We start from the raw sequence: 15,733 nt of genomic DNA on the forward strand, positions 1-15,733 counted from the left end.
TACTTTAGCTTTTTGTGCTGTTCATAGGTGTGTACTCGGCTAATGGCCCTGGAGCCTTTACAAGCTTAGCCTATAGAAGTGCCTTGGCATCGTGTCGCCCGACGTTAGTTCCCAGTGCCTCTATCAAGCAGAGCCACTGGAGTGATCCCCGGGGTGAAATTTCTATTACCCATCCACTCATCAAGATTTCTCTTGAAGAGGGACAGCGAGGTGCTCTGCTTGACATGTATGGGAAGTCTATCCAGAACATGGGCAGTCTCTGGGTGAGGAACCTGTCCCTCCAGCATGCAATGAGGTTGAGGTCTCTGGAGCATGTGGTGTGGAGGGATTGGGATTTCTTTAAATGTAGTATTTCTAACAGACATGGCTTTGTAAGCCAAGCAGAGATCACCTCTAAGTTAGCGATATGATACAGAGAATATTGGGAGTCTTTTGAGTCTGTCCATGTACAGCATGTGTTTAATGCCTAGGATCCTCTTCGTGAGGTACTTCTGTGGTCGCTCCAGCTGTTTCAGGTGTCTAGTGAGGTACATGCCAAATGGGGCATTATGCTCAATGATTGGTCAAATTAAAGAAGAGTAGAGAGAGACTATGACTTCTTTCTTCCTGGATGCAAAACCCCTGGTAATGAGATGTGCCGTATTGAAGGACTTTCTGACCACAGTGGAAATGTGGTCGTCGAAGGAGAAGTTGCTGTCAATCTGCATCCCCAGATCTCTTATAATGCCTTCAGTGTTCAGTGGGCTCCCGTTGATGTGGTAATTAGTGGGAACTGAGTTTTTACCAAAGGGTATGATGACACATTTTTTGACATTAAGCTTAAGGCCATGGTTTCAACACCAGTCATTGGTCTGATTGAGGCCTTTCTGTAGGATGTCTGCATCACTTAGGGAGTTAATAATGGCTCCCAGCTTGCAATCGTCTGTGAACTTGGTCAACAAGGGTTCCTTTGTGTTGGCCTGGACTTCTGAGAAGCAGATGCGGAACAGGAGAGGACCCAGGAACTATCCCTGTGGGACCCCATACGTGACTGGTCGGGAGTCTGACATGGAGTCCACTTCTTTCACTCTGTGTTTTATATCTGTGAGCCAATTTGCAACCCACCTAGATTGATGCCTAGTTTGGTGAGTTTATCAATAATTCCTGTGTAAGGAATGGTATCAAAGGCCTTGGCCAGATCGAGGTAGGCTGTATGCACTTCTTACCTACATCCACAGCTCTGGTGACTGACTCAAAGAAGTCAACCAGGTTGAGCAGGCATGATCTCCCTTTCACAAAGCCAAATTGCATGGGGTCTAGAGTTTGGAGATGTCCTATATCTTTGTAAATCAGGTCCATGATGATGCGCTCCATAGCTTTACATATCAGACATGTCGGGCGAATGGGGCGATAATTCCCAGGGTCTGTAGTCGCTCCCCGTTTATGGAGCGGGATGACTGCAACAGTGCACCATTCAATAGGGACAAAGCCTGAGGTGAGGCTGTGACTGAACAGGACACACAGATGTCATGCCAGTTCACTTTGCAGTTCATGTAGAACACATCCAGGGATATTGTCGGGTCCCATGGAAGCAGTATTCTTGGCCTTGGACAATGCGGTTTTAACCTGTGCTGCAGTAATGCTGGGTGCCTGACATTCTTCCAGTATTGTGATTGGTCCTTTGGGGGGGGGGGTAAAGTTGGCATTGAATCTGTCGGCCAGTATGTTGGCAATATCTGTTGGCTCAGTATAGGAGGTGCCATTGTGCAGCAACTCAGAGCAAATCTGGGTGTTGCCGTGGAGGTTCTTGATATAACTATAGAAGGTTTTGTGATTGTTTTTAGTGTCTGCCGCAATTTTGCCTTTATAGCTGGCTTTGGAGGATTTGACGAGGGACCTCAACTTTTTGTTGAGGCTAATAAGGGAGTTTTTCCAGTCATGGGACTTCAGCTTTTTCTGCAACAGTTTCTTCCTTCTGTTGTAGAGTTTATTAATGGCAGGGGACCACCAGATTGGCTTCCTTTTTTTGGAGGAAAGCATCTTGGTTCTGTTGGTATGGCTAGTTCCATGCATTTATGTACATGTTCGTACAGTGCATTGGAGTATGACATGGGTGCTGTGAAGTTAGCCACCTCTGTTTTTAGGAGCCCAAAGTCCACTTTGGAGAAGTTTTTCAAGGTGGTAGTGGGAGGTGTGGGTGAGATGTGGATTTCCATGGTGATTAGTTTATGGTCGGATCTGAGCAGGGAGGGATTTGACTATTGGTGTAGAGCAACGGTCACCCATATTGGTAATAACCAGGTCAAGGATGTTGCTTCCTGTAGTGGAGGTCAGAATGAGCTGGCCCAGGGCATTGGAACTGATGAATTCCAGGAAGCGTTGGGCCACCGTATTGGTGCTTGAGTAGTTTTCCCAGTTGATGGAGGGGTAGTTGAAGTCTCCTAGTATGAGAGTGTTGGGTTGGACCTTGATAGATTCCAGGGTGTTTAGGAATGTGGAGTGAGAGTCTAGGGACATGGTTGGGCACCTATAGCAGGTTATGACCTGGATCGCTGTCTCTTACCCAGTGTTAGTTATACCTGAAATATCTCAGATGCATTATGCTGGGCTACTAGTCAGGAGGTGTGCATGTCCTTTATGAATATGGAGACACCACCGCCTTTGGAGCTTCGGTCCATGCTTCGGGGCCGAAAGGTGTGGAATGAGTTATAGCCTGGTAGCGTAGGGGTGCTTTCTGCCGCTTTAAACGAGGTCTCCATTACAGCACAAATGTCAGTGTTCTCCATTGTTAGGAGTGCTTCGAGTGAGTGCATCTTGAGATTTAAATTTCTAGCGTTGAGCAACATGACCCTCAGTTTGTATTTATTTATAGCTGTTATGGTGGTAATTTGGTCTTTGGAACACCGCCTAAAAAGGCACTGTAGGGGTGGCAAGAGCTTTAGCCAGTACCCGGAAACCCAGGGATGACAGATACAGGCCATCTCTGTGACAAAGCATCGAGGTCTGTCAGTCATGTCATCCCAAGCAAGACAGATACTGGATCCCCTTAGAATGACACCAGAAACTTAGCCAATTGTTGAAGTCAATAATTGTTTGTTTGTACTGCAGTATCATTCTGGTTGAAGGTAGGATAGTGCTCAGGGCTAAGGTCATACCTGCCTGGGTCACATAATCCGAGAACTCCACCATGTCTCTCTTCATGTAGTCCAGGGAGGTGCGTGTCAGATCATTCACACCCACATGGACAATGACAAAGTCATACTTTTACTTGTTGTGGCATGACCTGAGTGCGTGTGTTATGTCGGATTCTGGCACTTGATAGACAATAGACTATTACCTTCTCTTTATTCACCCTAGTGAGTGGGACTTCTCTGTGCTCACTATTAAGTCACCTATGATTAGTGTATTGGGCAAGGTTTGTAGCCTTAGGGGCTTAGGTTGAGGGGCACACCTGCGGTTTGTGCTGTGTTGTGGTCGAGTGCGTTTCTATCTTGGATGTCTCTGCTGTTTGGGTAAATTTCTATTGAGAGCCTCCATGAAAGTGTGTGTGTGGTTTGTGTTTTTATGTGAGAGCTGTGATGGTGAGTGTTTTGGATGGCTAGGTGTTCCAATTTGGTGTGGTGCATGTGTTGACTTCTTGACCACCTAGTCCGGTCTTGGCTGGAGAGGGCATAGCTTCCAATTTGATGATATAAGTGCATCTCTCTGAAGTCGGAGTGTTTGGAGGTAAGAGGAGAGGGTTGTCTGTGTACATGAGGCAGTTGCTACACTGCCTCAGAATGCCCAAGTGCACCAGGTTAATAGAAGAAAGCACAGGGAACTGCCCTTTAATCATGCCAGGAGGGGTGATTGTAACTACTAAGTACTGGAGCTATTCCGTGAAGAATGACTAGTGCTGGTGACACTTAGGTGTACTACAATAATTGCTTCAAAAACCTGTTTAACACACATGCAAAGAAGGGGCTACTTCAGTACCCCAAATTTACAGTTACTCGAATCTGATTTTACTGAGACGACAACACTAAACTTTAACTAAACTGAAACCTCACATTACTGCAGTTTTTAACTGGGAAAGAAAATACTTGGCCAACATGGTGAAAGTTGCCCTTTTCTCCACTGTAGTGCAATCCCGGAGTTGGTATATTTATTTGGGGGGGGGGTGTAGCCTCCCACCCCCCCAATCTGGGTAGACTTGACGTACTGTGTTGCGTTTTCAGGTTCAGTGTTGGCCAGGTATTTTCTTTCCCAGTTTCAAATTGCGGTAATGTGAGGTTTTGGTTTAGTGAAAATTTGGTGTTGTCATTTTGGTAAAATCATATTTGGGTAACTGTAAATTGTCTACTCAAGTAGACCCGCTAAGATATCTTCTTTCCATTTTTGACAACATGAGCAACCCTAATCAAATGTATCTGACTGTGATGCTAATGCGAACTATATCTTCTACTTCCCAAGTAGCAGCCCATTCTAAGAAGTGTGCATGTCATGTGGCAGATGCTCCTTGTAGGGCTGCTGCCTCTGGTTTGGTACTGAGAAATGTACTTGTGGTTAAGATTGCAGTCTCTCTTAGAAGATGTAAAGCTAATTTTTTGCTGCTGCTATAGATAATGGCTTCTTTTTTGGATCCTCTTCAACAGAAATTGGAAGAAAGTGGTAAATTATGTAGGGAGTGTATACAACTCTTCCTTTTCCCTGCTCCAAGATTTCAAAGAAATTACTCCTCCAAGTCAGGCCCTTTCCATCATAAATCTTCAGAACAGAGGGCCAAAAAATCTAAAAAGAAATGGCAAGGTACACATAAAACTGATTTCAAGGGAGCATAATGCCCCTTCCGGGGCAAACCTTCAACCTTCTGACAACTCCCAGCCTTCCCTCTTCCAATATTCAAAACAAATTTTCTGTCAGTCTTCCTTTTGAAAGGAGATCACAGCAGACACCTGTGTATTGAGAATCATCCAGTAAAGGGTATACTCTACATTAGAAATGTCTCCTTTTTCAACACTCAATTCAAGTTCCATATAACCAACAGCACTTAGTACTCTTTTATCATAACTTTTCACCAGGAGGTAATAGACCCCCCCCCCCAAAAAAAAGGGGGGACGACGACTTTGAGACATATTGTGGCTCTGCCAGTTCTAAATAAATGAAAATTTTCAAAATTCACCTTGTTTTCCAAAAGCCTTTTTGGCTGCCCTTGGCCTCAAGGATGGTTATTTTCATATTCCAATCCATTCTCTCCACAGGAAATTGATGAGATTTTGTGTCTTTGGCTTGTACCTTCAGTTTACTTTTCCCTCTTTCTGGACTTTCCCTCTCCATGAGTGTTCACAAGTGTATAGTCCCAATAGTAGCATTCTGCAAGCTCCTGGATATCCATATTTACTCCTACTGGGATAATTTTCTCATTCAAGCCACTTCTCATCAAAGAATGATTCATGACATGCAGTCCACAGTCAGTCTCATAATCTGGGATTCACTTTGAATTTCAACAAGTCCAACCTTCTTCCTCCTCATTCTTAGGTGTACCTAGGTTGTCTTGTACAATCTCTTCTGATATGGCTTTTCTTCCTTCAGACAAGATTGTATTCATAACAGAGCAGTTTCTGTTCTTGACAAATCTGTTCCTGACCTCTGCAAAAGAGAGTCTCAAAGTCCTGGGGTATAGGTCATCCACTATTCAGATGATTCTTTTCACCAGACTCTATATGAGAAAAATCTAGTGATACCAAAAGTCTTTTTGGACTCATCTCTGTCTTTATCTGTTTTACCCCGGTCTTCTCTTGCCATTCATGAAGGTAGAATTGTATTAGTAAATCACAAAAATAAACCAGAATACAGGAGTTCCCTTTCAGATTTCTCCTTGTGTTCAGAGCATTTTAACAGATGATCAGACATAGCTTGTGGAACTTGTTCAAAGGTCTTCACTGTGTAAGTAATATGGTCAAAAAGGGACAGAAAACAACACATAAATATAAAATTGATTCTCTCTCTCCAGTCCATCCATCACCTTTGAAACATTCCTACCGTCAGCATTACTGCAATAGTGATCTAGCTGAACATCTGTTATTGTAAGATGTCCTTCCATATCACTGTTGCAGTATTCCTTACTGAAGAGATTTCCTGCCAAGAGTAGGCCAGTGTCCGCCCAGCATACCAAAGCCTTAGGATTAGCCTTAGGTGTGCCGTACATCACATATGTGGTCCCAGTGCACAGCATAGTGCACAGGTGATGTACGGACATACCAACCTCAGAACTTCTTTGTCACCAGTCCAAACATCATCTTCAGTCATTGATCCGAACATTCCTCATCAGTGCTGTTTACCAAGTTGTCACCAGATAAGTGCCCCATTGGGGTTTTTCTTCTAATATTTATTTTTTTTTTAGATTTATGAGTTTGCATGTCATCCAGAAAGGGAAAATGTCAGTGTGGGAGACAGATTCCCTATAAGGACCATCACAAGCAGTGTCTTTTTTTTTTTTTTTTTTTTTTTTTTTTTGCTTAGGTGCTTCTCTCCACCACTCCATTTGTCAGGCATTTGCCCCCAAGACTCTTTGTAGTGGTCTCTTCTCCTTGTCCATCTACCTAGAGAACCAGTTTCTTAAACTTTTAGCTCAGTGTGCTATGGTTTAATCATCCAGTCCAGAAAGTCAGCCATTCACCAAGAAGACGACCAAGAAAGTGTTGTCTGTGCTGCCTCCTTTGGACATCTCTCTCGAGGCTGGTGAAAGCTTGGAGGACTGTCTGGTCATTCCGTCAGATTCCTCTGCTGTGACCATGTCAGAGGTCGTCATGGATTCGATTCCTCACATGTCCTCGGAAGCTCTGCAGATATCCATTATGGATGTTGAGAGGGAACTTTGGCTGATTATTTCTGAGGGACCAAGAGGTGCTCTGCAAGTACTAGTTAGGGAGGAGATTTCCACTGCTTTGAGTGTTGGCAGGGTTCTAAACCTCCTAAGGTCTTTAGGGCTAACATCCATTTAAGGAAGCAGCAGAAAACTAAGCATATCTCCCATGCTCCAAAGGATCCCCAGCATGAATGGCAGGATTTTACACAGAAGTTGTTTAATGTCCTCATGGCCTTGATTCTGAGGAGGAAGACTCAAGTCAACCCAGAGACTCCTTTTGAGGAATTTTCTTGTGGGGATACCATCTCTTGAATGATGGAATTCTTTAAATGTGATTGTTCTAAAGTTTCTGGTACTTGGAATAAGTACTATGAACTCTTCCGTATGGAGTCTCCTAAGCCTTGTGCAGTTCCTCCTCTTCTGGCTGCCTTGTTGGACACCTTTTCAGCAGCATCTCAGGCTCCTGATTCTCAAGCCCCAGCCCCTGATAAGTTTTATAAGGTGCCTGATGAGTGTAAGTTTCTTTATAAATGCCCTTCTGCTGAACCTTCAGTTGTGTCTGTTTCTTCTGACAAACCTTCTGAACTTTTGTCTTCTACCAAACTGCTTCCTTCTGATAAGGATAGTAGGTCTATGGAGAGACTAGGGAAAAGCAGTATACTGCTGTTACCCTGGCCTTTTAGGCTATTAATTATCAAGCTCATTATGACCAGGTATGTCCTAGCTCTTCTTTCTCAGGCCTGTCAGGTCATTTATGATTTCCCTGATTCTGAGAGTATTGCTTTATTGGGTTCATTATCTCAAGTGACCCGTCATTCAATTCAATGTACAGTGGATATAAAAAGTGTACACACCCCTGTTAAAAAAACTAGGTTTTTGTGATATAAAAATGAGACCACAATAATTCATTTCAAAACTTTTCCCACCTTTAATGTGACCTGTAACTTATACAATTCAACTAAAAAACAAACAAATCTGTTAAGGGAAAAAGTATTTAAAAATGTACAATAAGCTGGTTGCATAAGTCTGCACACCCTTAAACTAATACTTTGTTGAAACACCTTTTGATTTAATTACAGCATTTAATCTTCTTGGGTAGGAGTCTATCAGCATGGCACATCTTGACTTAGCAATATTTGCCCACTCTTCCTTGCAAAAGCGCTCCAAATCTGTCAGATTGCGAGATCATCTCTTGTGCACAGCCCTCTTCAGGTCACTCCACATATTTTCTATTGGATTTAGGTCTGGGCTGTGGCTGGGCCATTCCAAAACTTTAATTTTCTTCTGGTGAAGCCATTCTATTTTTGATTTGGATGTATGCTTGGGGTCATTGTTGTGTTGAAGGGTGAAATTCCTCTTTATCTTAATCTTTCTAGCAGACATCTGAAGGTTTTGGGCCACAAGGGACTGGTATTTGGAACTGTTCATAATTCCCTACACCTTGACTAAAACACCAGTTCCAGCTGAGGAAAAGCAACCCCAAAGCATGGTGCTGCCACCACCATGCTTCACCGTGGGGATGGTGTTCTTTTGATGATGTGAAGTAGTGTTTTTGCGCCAAACATACCTTTTGGAATTGTGGCCAAAAAGTTCAGACTTTGTCTCATCAGACCATAACACATTTTCCCACATGCATTTGGGAGACTTGATGTATTGGTTTTCAAATTTTAGCCAGGCCTGGATGTTTTTCTCTGTAAGAAAAGGCTTCTGTCTTGCAACCCTACCCCATAGCCCAGACATATGGGGAATACGGGAGATTGTTATCACGTAGTACACAACCAGTACTTGCCAGAAATTCCCTCAACTCCTTTAGTGTTGCTGTAGGTCTCTTGGCAGCCTCCCTGACCAGTTTTCGTCTGGTCTTTTCATCAAGTTTGGAATGACGTCCAGTTCTTTGCATCGTCACTGTATCCCATATTTTCTCCACTTTTTGATGACTGTCTTCACTGTGTTCCATGGTATAGCCAAAGCTGTGGAAATTTTTTTGTACCCTTCTCCTGACTGATGCCTTTCAACAATGAGATCCATTTGATGTTTTGTAAGGTCTCTGCGAACCATGGCTTTTGCTGTAGCAGGCAACTGAGTAAATGTCAGGAAAATTCTACTAGGACAGCTGAACTTTATTTGGGGTTAATCAGAGTCTCTTTAATTGATGGGCAGGTTTGTACCCAAGAAGAGTGAATGTTGTAATTAAATCAAAAGGTACTTCAACAAAGGATTAGTTTAAGGGTGTGCACACTTATGCAACCAGCTTATTGTACATTTTTTATATTTATTCCCTTAACAGATTTGTTTGTTTTTCAATTGAATTATACAGGTTACAGGTCACATTAAAGGCGGGAAAAGTTTTGAAATGATTTATTGTGGTCTCATTTTTTTTATATCACAAAAACCTGGCATTTAACAGGGATGTGTACATTTTTTGTATCCACTGTATGCAGAGATTCAGGTAGGTGTTTACTGTTTAAGGGTTTTTGGGTAGGAATTTTTGTGATTTTTTTGGGGGGGGAGTTTTAGAAGTAGGTTGAGGTAGGTAGGTAGGTGAGAGTGTGAGTGTATAAGTGTTGACAGTAGTGATTTTTGTACATTTGTAGTGTGTGTTTGTACAACGGAAGTGTAGCGTGTGTAGCGGTGGGTTTGTTGTGTTATTTGAGGTAGTGTGACCTTGGAGTTGGTATGTATAAGTAGTGGGGCTGTGGGGGGGTGCAGGGGGGCTTGTAGGATTAGTTGGGTTTTGTTTATGTGTGTTGTCTTGGTTTGTTATGGTGTAGGGAGGAAGATCTTATTTGTGTTTTTGTTTGTGTGGTGAAGGGTATATTAAAAAAACACAGCGTCATATACTGAAAATTCGGTATTATGAACTTTCAGGGTAGTGAAGTTTTTTTACTTTTTCGTTGTAGTGTACCTTAGGCATTTTCATGTAGAGATACTGAAATTCGATATTTCAGTATTTCGAGATTTGAAATTGAACCTGTGTGTGTGTGTGTGTGTGAGTGTGTGTGTGTGTGTGTGTATATAAATCAGTATCATAGCCTATTGTTAAATGTTTTGCAGTGCATGACTAAGTATTGTAATCACTGGCAGTCTAAAGAGTTTACATTCTTTAAATATATAAAAAAGAAGTATCAAAAGATTTGTAACAGAAGCCAGTGTATTGCTTATAAGTGCACCATGCACTTGACTGCACAGTATTATAAACTGAATGAATAAGAGATGATAAATATTGCTCAATTAAGAGATTTGCAGCTAAGAAACCGGTTAGTTATTTCAGCTGGTCTTATGAGTAAATAAGCATTGCTTCCGTATGAATCTAATTTTGGAAGTGACAGCAATAATTGTGCATTCAAATTAATGTGTTACTCTCGTCTGCTGATTTTCATCTTTGTCAGTAGCCTTTCTGTACTATTGGTTGTCATAGGATCATGAGCTGTTCTTTTTCCCCATGTGCCAGCATTAGTATGATAGGCATTTGGAGAGGGCCATCATCCTGCCAGCTATGGAAGTGCTTGTGCCCTGCCATACATCTCTTCTTTGGCACATTGCCTGGAGGAGTACCTTATCTCAACAGCTGGATATTTAGCTCCACTCCTCTCAGACAAATGCTGTCTGTGCTTCAGGGCAGACCGTATTTGTTCCCATGCTGAACAATTATACAGCACCCTCTCTCCCAAACAGACTCTTCATTCCAGACTTAAGCTAGTAGGATGTTTCTCTTGTTAGCTGTAACCTCGCCCCTAAGCGCCACTGTGAGGACTTGTCATCATGAGGGCCCTACTGTGCTCTCTTCTAATGCTTGCATGCTTCTACCCACACTTGCTTAGAGAGCTACAGTCACTGGCTTGGGTTGCCTGAAGTCAATGGGTGCATCAGTGGTGCAAGCACACATCTCTGACTGACTGAGGAGTACCACTGGCAGCCAAAACAACCATTCCCTCACCCAGGATGGGCAAGCCGGCATCAGCAGCTGACCTCCAGTCTTCCCTACCTGTCTCCTGCAGCACTAGAGCTGCTACTTGAATTAAGGCTTATGCTCAGGGCTTTATCCCTGTGTAGCACAGAGACTGAATCAAGATGGTCTTCTGACTGGTTGTTTTGCAATGTGTTCATTTACCAAAGCTGAAACAGATGATCATGGCAGTTATCTCAGACTAGAGCTTAAAATACAGGGATTAAAAATTAGCAGTGTCAATTGTTTAGTGCTTGTGTGATGACAAATATATTTACATTTATTCCTGGTGCAGACTTCTAAATACTGCTTGTCTAGTATTAAGATTAATTTATTTTGAATGGATGATACCTAGTTTTACAGTTTAATGCCAGCTGGTGCTAAGTTGCTGGGCATTGTTTTTGTTTTCTCTTGCTTTGATTGACGTAGTAATGTTTTTCTTGTGCTGAATTGGATCTGCTATCAATGCATTATGTATATTGTGTTCATACTACTGAAGTTTGTATTTTTGACCATGCTTTGTTTACAGTCTAGTTACTGTTTATTCTTGTTACTCCTTCCCAGGCTTGGCATGAAAGTTGTCCACCTGAATCAGTGCTCTACCCTGGCTAACAAAGAATGACTACTATACTGATTCTGTCACTGTCTTCTTCAGTTTCAGTAACTCACTATTGATTACTCAAACACTGTTTCACTCACAGTTCGCAGTAAGTAAAAAAAAAGTGTTTTTTGCAACCCCCCACATCCATGAATTCTAAATATACTGCCTGTGAGGTTGCTACTGCAACGTGGAGAAAGTATATTTAGGGATGGGGGGTTGGTATAATGATTAAGGTGTTTACCTCATAGACACCAAGTACAAGGTTTGATTCTCACATTTGAAAGGGAAATTGCTGGGCTGAAATTGGCACACAAGGGCAGACAGTTTATTACTTGTCTATGAACCTGTGTCTGTGTTGAGAGTGTGTTGTAGTTGAATACACAATAAGATGTATTTGAGTGTTTTGCACTCGAGTACCCAGTCAGGTATGTCCAAGTCTCAGACTTAAATGCACAGAAGTGTTCAGGTGAGAGAATGTAAGCCTGAGGAGCAGCTGAACATGGAATAAGTAAAATACAACCTGCTGAAATGCAACTCTGTACCATCCTTTAATGTGTAAAATTCCTTTGTCTTCTGTTGTCAATTACAGGGGCACCCATGGATATATGGCACCTGAAGTATTACAGAGGGGCACAGCCTATGGAAGCAGCGCAGACTGGTTCTCCCTTGGCTGCATGTTGTTCAAACTCCTTCGAGGGTAAGTATAAGGGCATAACTGCCTCAGCAGCACTAAAAACTGCATTGTGTTTATTTATGAAACTATTTATTTGCTACTGTGCTGAAAGCAGATGCGCACACATCAGGTTTTCCTTTTTATTTGTTTTCGTTTTCTTTCTTTTTTTTTCTTTTCAATTTGGTCAAAACAGTCAAATGCATTTACTGATTTTCACAGCAGTCAAGTAAAGGTTAAAAAACGTATGGAACATGCTTGGAATAAAAGAATGCAGGGGTGGTTCCAAGAAACCAACATAACTGTCTGTCTGGATATGCCAAGCTCATTTTTGCCTTATCACTGAGCTACATTGCCACATTCTTTTAAACAGAGGGATGCTGTGTATTTGTCTGCAGAGCACTTTCCTGTGTGTGTGTTATACGTGTGTATTACACAGATGTTTGAAGAGGAGTTAAATAGTGTAGAGTTTCCAGTGCTGTTATCAGTGAAAGTAGGCACTGAATTCATTGGAAGCCAAAGTCATCTACAGAGATGTGTGTAGCATCACATTGCTATGGCAGGATTAGAATGTTCACCTGTGCCACTGATGACCTGAGCTTGGTGAATAATTCGCATATCATATGATGATACAAAGAGAGATAAGGACTGAGTAGAATGAAGACGGACACATTCCGCCTCTTGAAGGAGGAAAGGGGAAGAGTTTTCTATCCCATCCTGTTGGAGACAGAAGGTGCGGCATCTTGTGGGCATGCAGGAGTATGACAGGTGACTGTTAAGTGGCATGCATTTGGAAGTATTTGTCCTGGCAGTTTGTATTATACTTAATTGCCAGGCAAACAAGCTTACTATGTGTAATGTAAAACAAAAAAGGCTTATCTGTTGTAGTAGGACATTGGTTCAAGATCCATTTCCCAAGTCCAGAGTAGGAATGAGGAAATTGAAAAAAAAAAGTATGTGCACACTGCATCCATCATTTTCTATGAGCCTTGCCTGTAACATTCCCTTATTTTTAACTGCTGAAAGGGGAGGTATTGCTAGTGGCGGTAATTGAATTAATGTTTTCTGTCTCAACACTGATTAGAAAGTATTTAGAACTGACATAAGGTGGGGAACTAACTGCACTATGGATTGAATGTCCAATTTTTTCAAAAGGTACAAGTCCGGTGTGGTGTTTAATAAATTTTTAGCTCAAGGTTCTTAAAGGTGTTAAATATTTCAGAGACAGATATCATGTGGTATCATTAATCTGTAGAAAAAATAGGTAAAAGGTACCTTTCCATTGTTACAAGTGAACATTTTTTCCCCTGTTTGCAAAGTCGAACTTGATCCTTGGCTTTGTTTCTACTTAGAATTTTGTTCCCGGGCGGGTCCAATTGTTGTTTTTTTCTTACAGGCCTTACAGCAGTACAGAGACATATTTATGTGGCTTCAGTCATAGCTGGTGCTTTAAGAGAGGCAGAATAACACAATAGGGGTGTTGAGATAAGAGCGCCTCTGCCACTTTTGCAGTTGCAATTTTTTTTTTTACTTCTTTCTTTTGCTCTTCTGGTGAGCTTCCAAGCAGTTTAATTTTCATTTTAGTAGCCTGCATTCTTTTAGCTTATTTCTTTGTGTTTCATTAGTCATAGTTAATGTTTTTCCCCCCTTTTACATAGGCACAGTCCATTTCGGCAGCACAAGACCAAAGACAAGCACGAGATTGACAGGATGACCCTGACAATGGTATGACCTACTGATGACACTTATTTTTCATATTTTCTGTTTGTTTGTGAATGAGATGGTCTGGGTAAGATAGAATGTCAGCATTGTTCAACTCCCAAGTGTTGTAAATTAATGACCATGCCATTCACCTTTAAGATACAGTGATGTATGAGGGCATGAGCCATATGACCAATGGGTGTTTTGATGTTTGCAAGAAAGTCAGTGAGCTAGCATTATCTGTCTCATGTCTCATCATTACTAAGGACTTTTGCTTACTGTGGTCCCTCACATTAATTTCTGAAGATATCTTCTGTAAAGACCTGGATAAGATTAGGGCTAATGCTGCTGCTAGTTTACATGGATTTATGCTAGACTTCCATGCCTTACTTGTTTATTTCATTAAAAAAATATGTAATGGTTATTTTTCAGAAGTGTGGAGAGATGCTGTCATGGCGCCAGTTCATAATGGGGGAAAAATAAGGCATTGGTAAACTGTAACAGTGTGATGCATGTAATTGATAAAGGAATTTCTTTTTATATTATTTATCTTTGTCCTAAACATTTGACGGCATGCCTCATTTGCCTACTGGTGGAATCTTGTCATCACTGGGATTTAATAACCATTTTACACTGGATCAGTAATTGTTTAGCATATTGTAATTGCCAAAGTAGGGTTGAGTCTGTACCCTGAGACCAAACAGTTAAAAGGGGAATCCTGCAAAGTTGCATTCATTCTTTTACCTTTTTCTGTTTAACATATTTGTTTTGCTGCTGTTGACCACATCAGGACAGACAGGTTCGCAGTCAGTAGTAAAACTGGTTCTGTAGTTTCCATTCTCAGTGATGTTTATCCTTCATTGATACTTTGACCATCATTTTCACTTCAGTAACAACAATCAGATTTTTGACAACGGTTGATTGTTATGGGCCTTGCTATCATTATTGATAGGACTTTGAATTTTGAGGTCAAAGTAAGTATAATCACTGCCAAGTGTTTCTTGACTGTTAAGAACACAGTGTTTCCTCGAGAGGGCGGGACAATGGCAAGGTGGAACAGTAACAATTTGAATTGTAAGAACCTATCATTGTTGCCTCACAGCAAGAGGTTCCCCAGTTCAGTTCTTGGCTGGGATGCCTTCTGTGCGGAGTCTACATGTCCTCCCTGTGTTTGCATGGGTTTTTCTCTGGATTCTCCTGTTTCCTCCCACAGTCCAAAGATATGTCGTAGGTGGATTGGACACTCTAATTTGGCCATAGGTGTGTGTGGGTGTATGTGTGCTGTGTGGATAAACTTCTGTGGCAGGGCTAGCCACCCGGCGATGTAAACGTTGGCTCTAGATGATTGTCACTGTTGAAGTGACACCCTGACCCCATGTGCAAAAATGGGAAAAAGGGGTTGTGAATGGATGGAGTGTTTCCTCACGACACCATGAAGTTTTTAAGATTTCCTTATGTAAGGTATTAGTTTAGGCCTCATATGAAATATGGAGTTGCATTCTGCATTTATAAAATGTGGCATGTTAAAAGGCTTGAGTGAGAACAGGAGGCTGTTACAGTTCAAATTGTTACTGTTTGACATTTGTACTAGTTGACAAGCAGAGTTTAAGTTATTTGCATTATGATGTGGATTCTTTAGAGGTGATATGATTTTGAGAAATTAATCTTTAGCTACTTTTCTTTGTTTTAAGTTTCTGACTCGTTCATACACAGCAAGAAACATGAATTGTTTGGTGGATACAGGTCGATATTAATTTAAGAAAAAAATTCTTTTGCATCACTGAGGCCAGTTTATGTGATTTACTTTGTTTAGAGGTTCGTTAGGCTGCCTACCTTACTAGCCTTCAAAACCAGCCTACAGATTAGAGTCAGAGTTATGGTGTATGATCCAGACTTTTTTTTTTTATGCAGACATCCTGATAACCTCTGATTTCTTCCGAGATGCAGTACTGCTGTATATCTGTCATTCTAGCTGAAGAAAATAGCGGG

General features: G+C 41.6%; 1 protein-coding gene across 1 annotated transcript in view; it reads left to right on the forward strand.

The window, feature by feature from the left end:
- LOC122811972 (beta-adrenergic receptor kinase 1-like) overlaps nucleotides 1–15,733 on the forward strand; it is a 2,445,913-nt gene that overhangs the window by 1,910,041 nt on the left and 520,139 nt on the right. Inside the window, exons 13-14 of the mRNA XM_044084173.1 lie at nucleotides 11,963–12,070; nucleotides 13,702–13,768. Of these exons, the coding sequence (XP_043940108.1) occupies nucleotides 11,963–12,070; nucleotides 13,702–13,768 (175 nt within the window). The remainder of the gene's footprint in view (nucleotides 1–11,962; nucleotides 12,071–13,701; nucleotides 13,769–15,733) is intronic.

Source organism: Protopterus annectens, chromosome 9.part0 (assembly GCF_019279795.1).
Source record: "Protopterus annectens isolate FY-2018-M chromosome 9.part0, PAN1.0, whole genome shotgun sequence".
NCBI classification, from domain to species: domain Eukaryota; kingdom Metazoa; phylum Chordata; order Ceratodontiformes; family Protopteridae; genus Protopterus; species Protopterus annectens.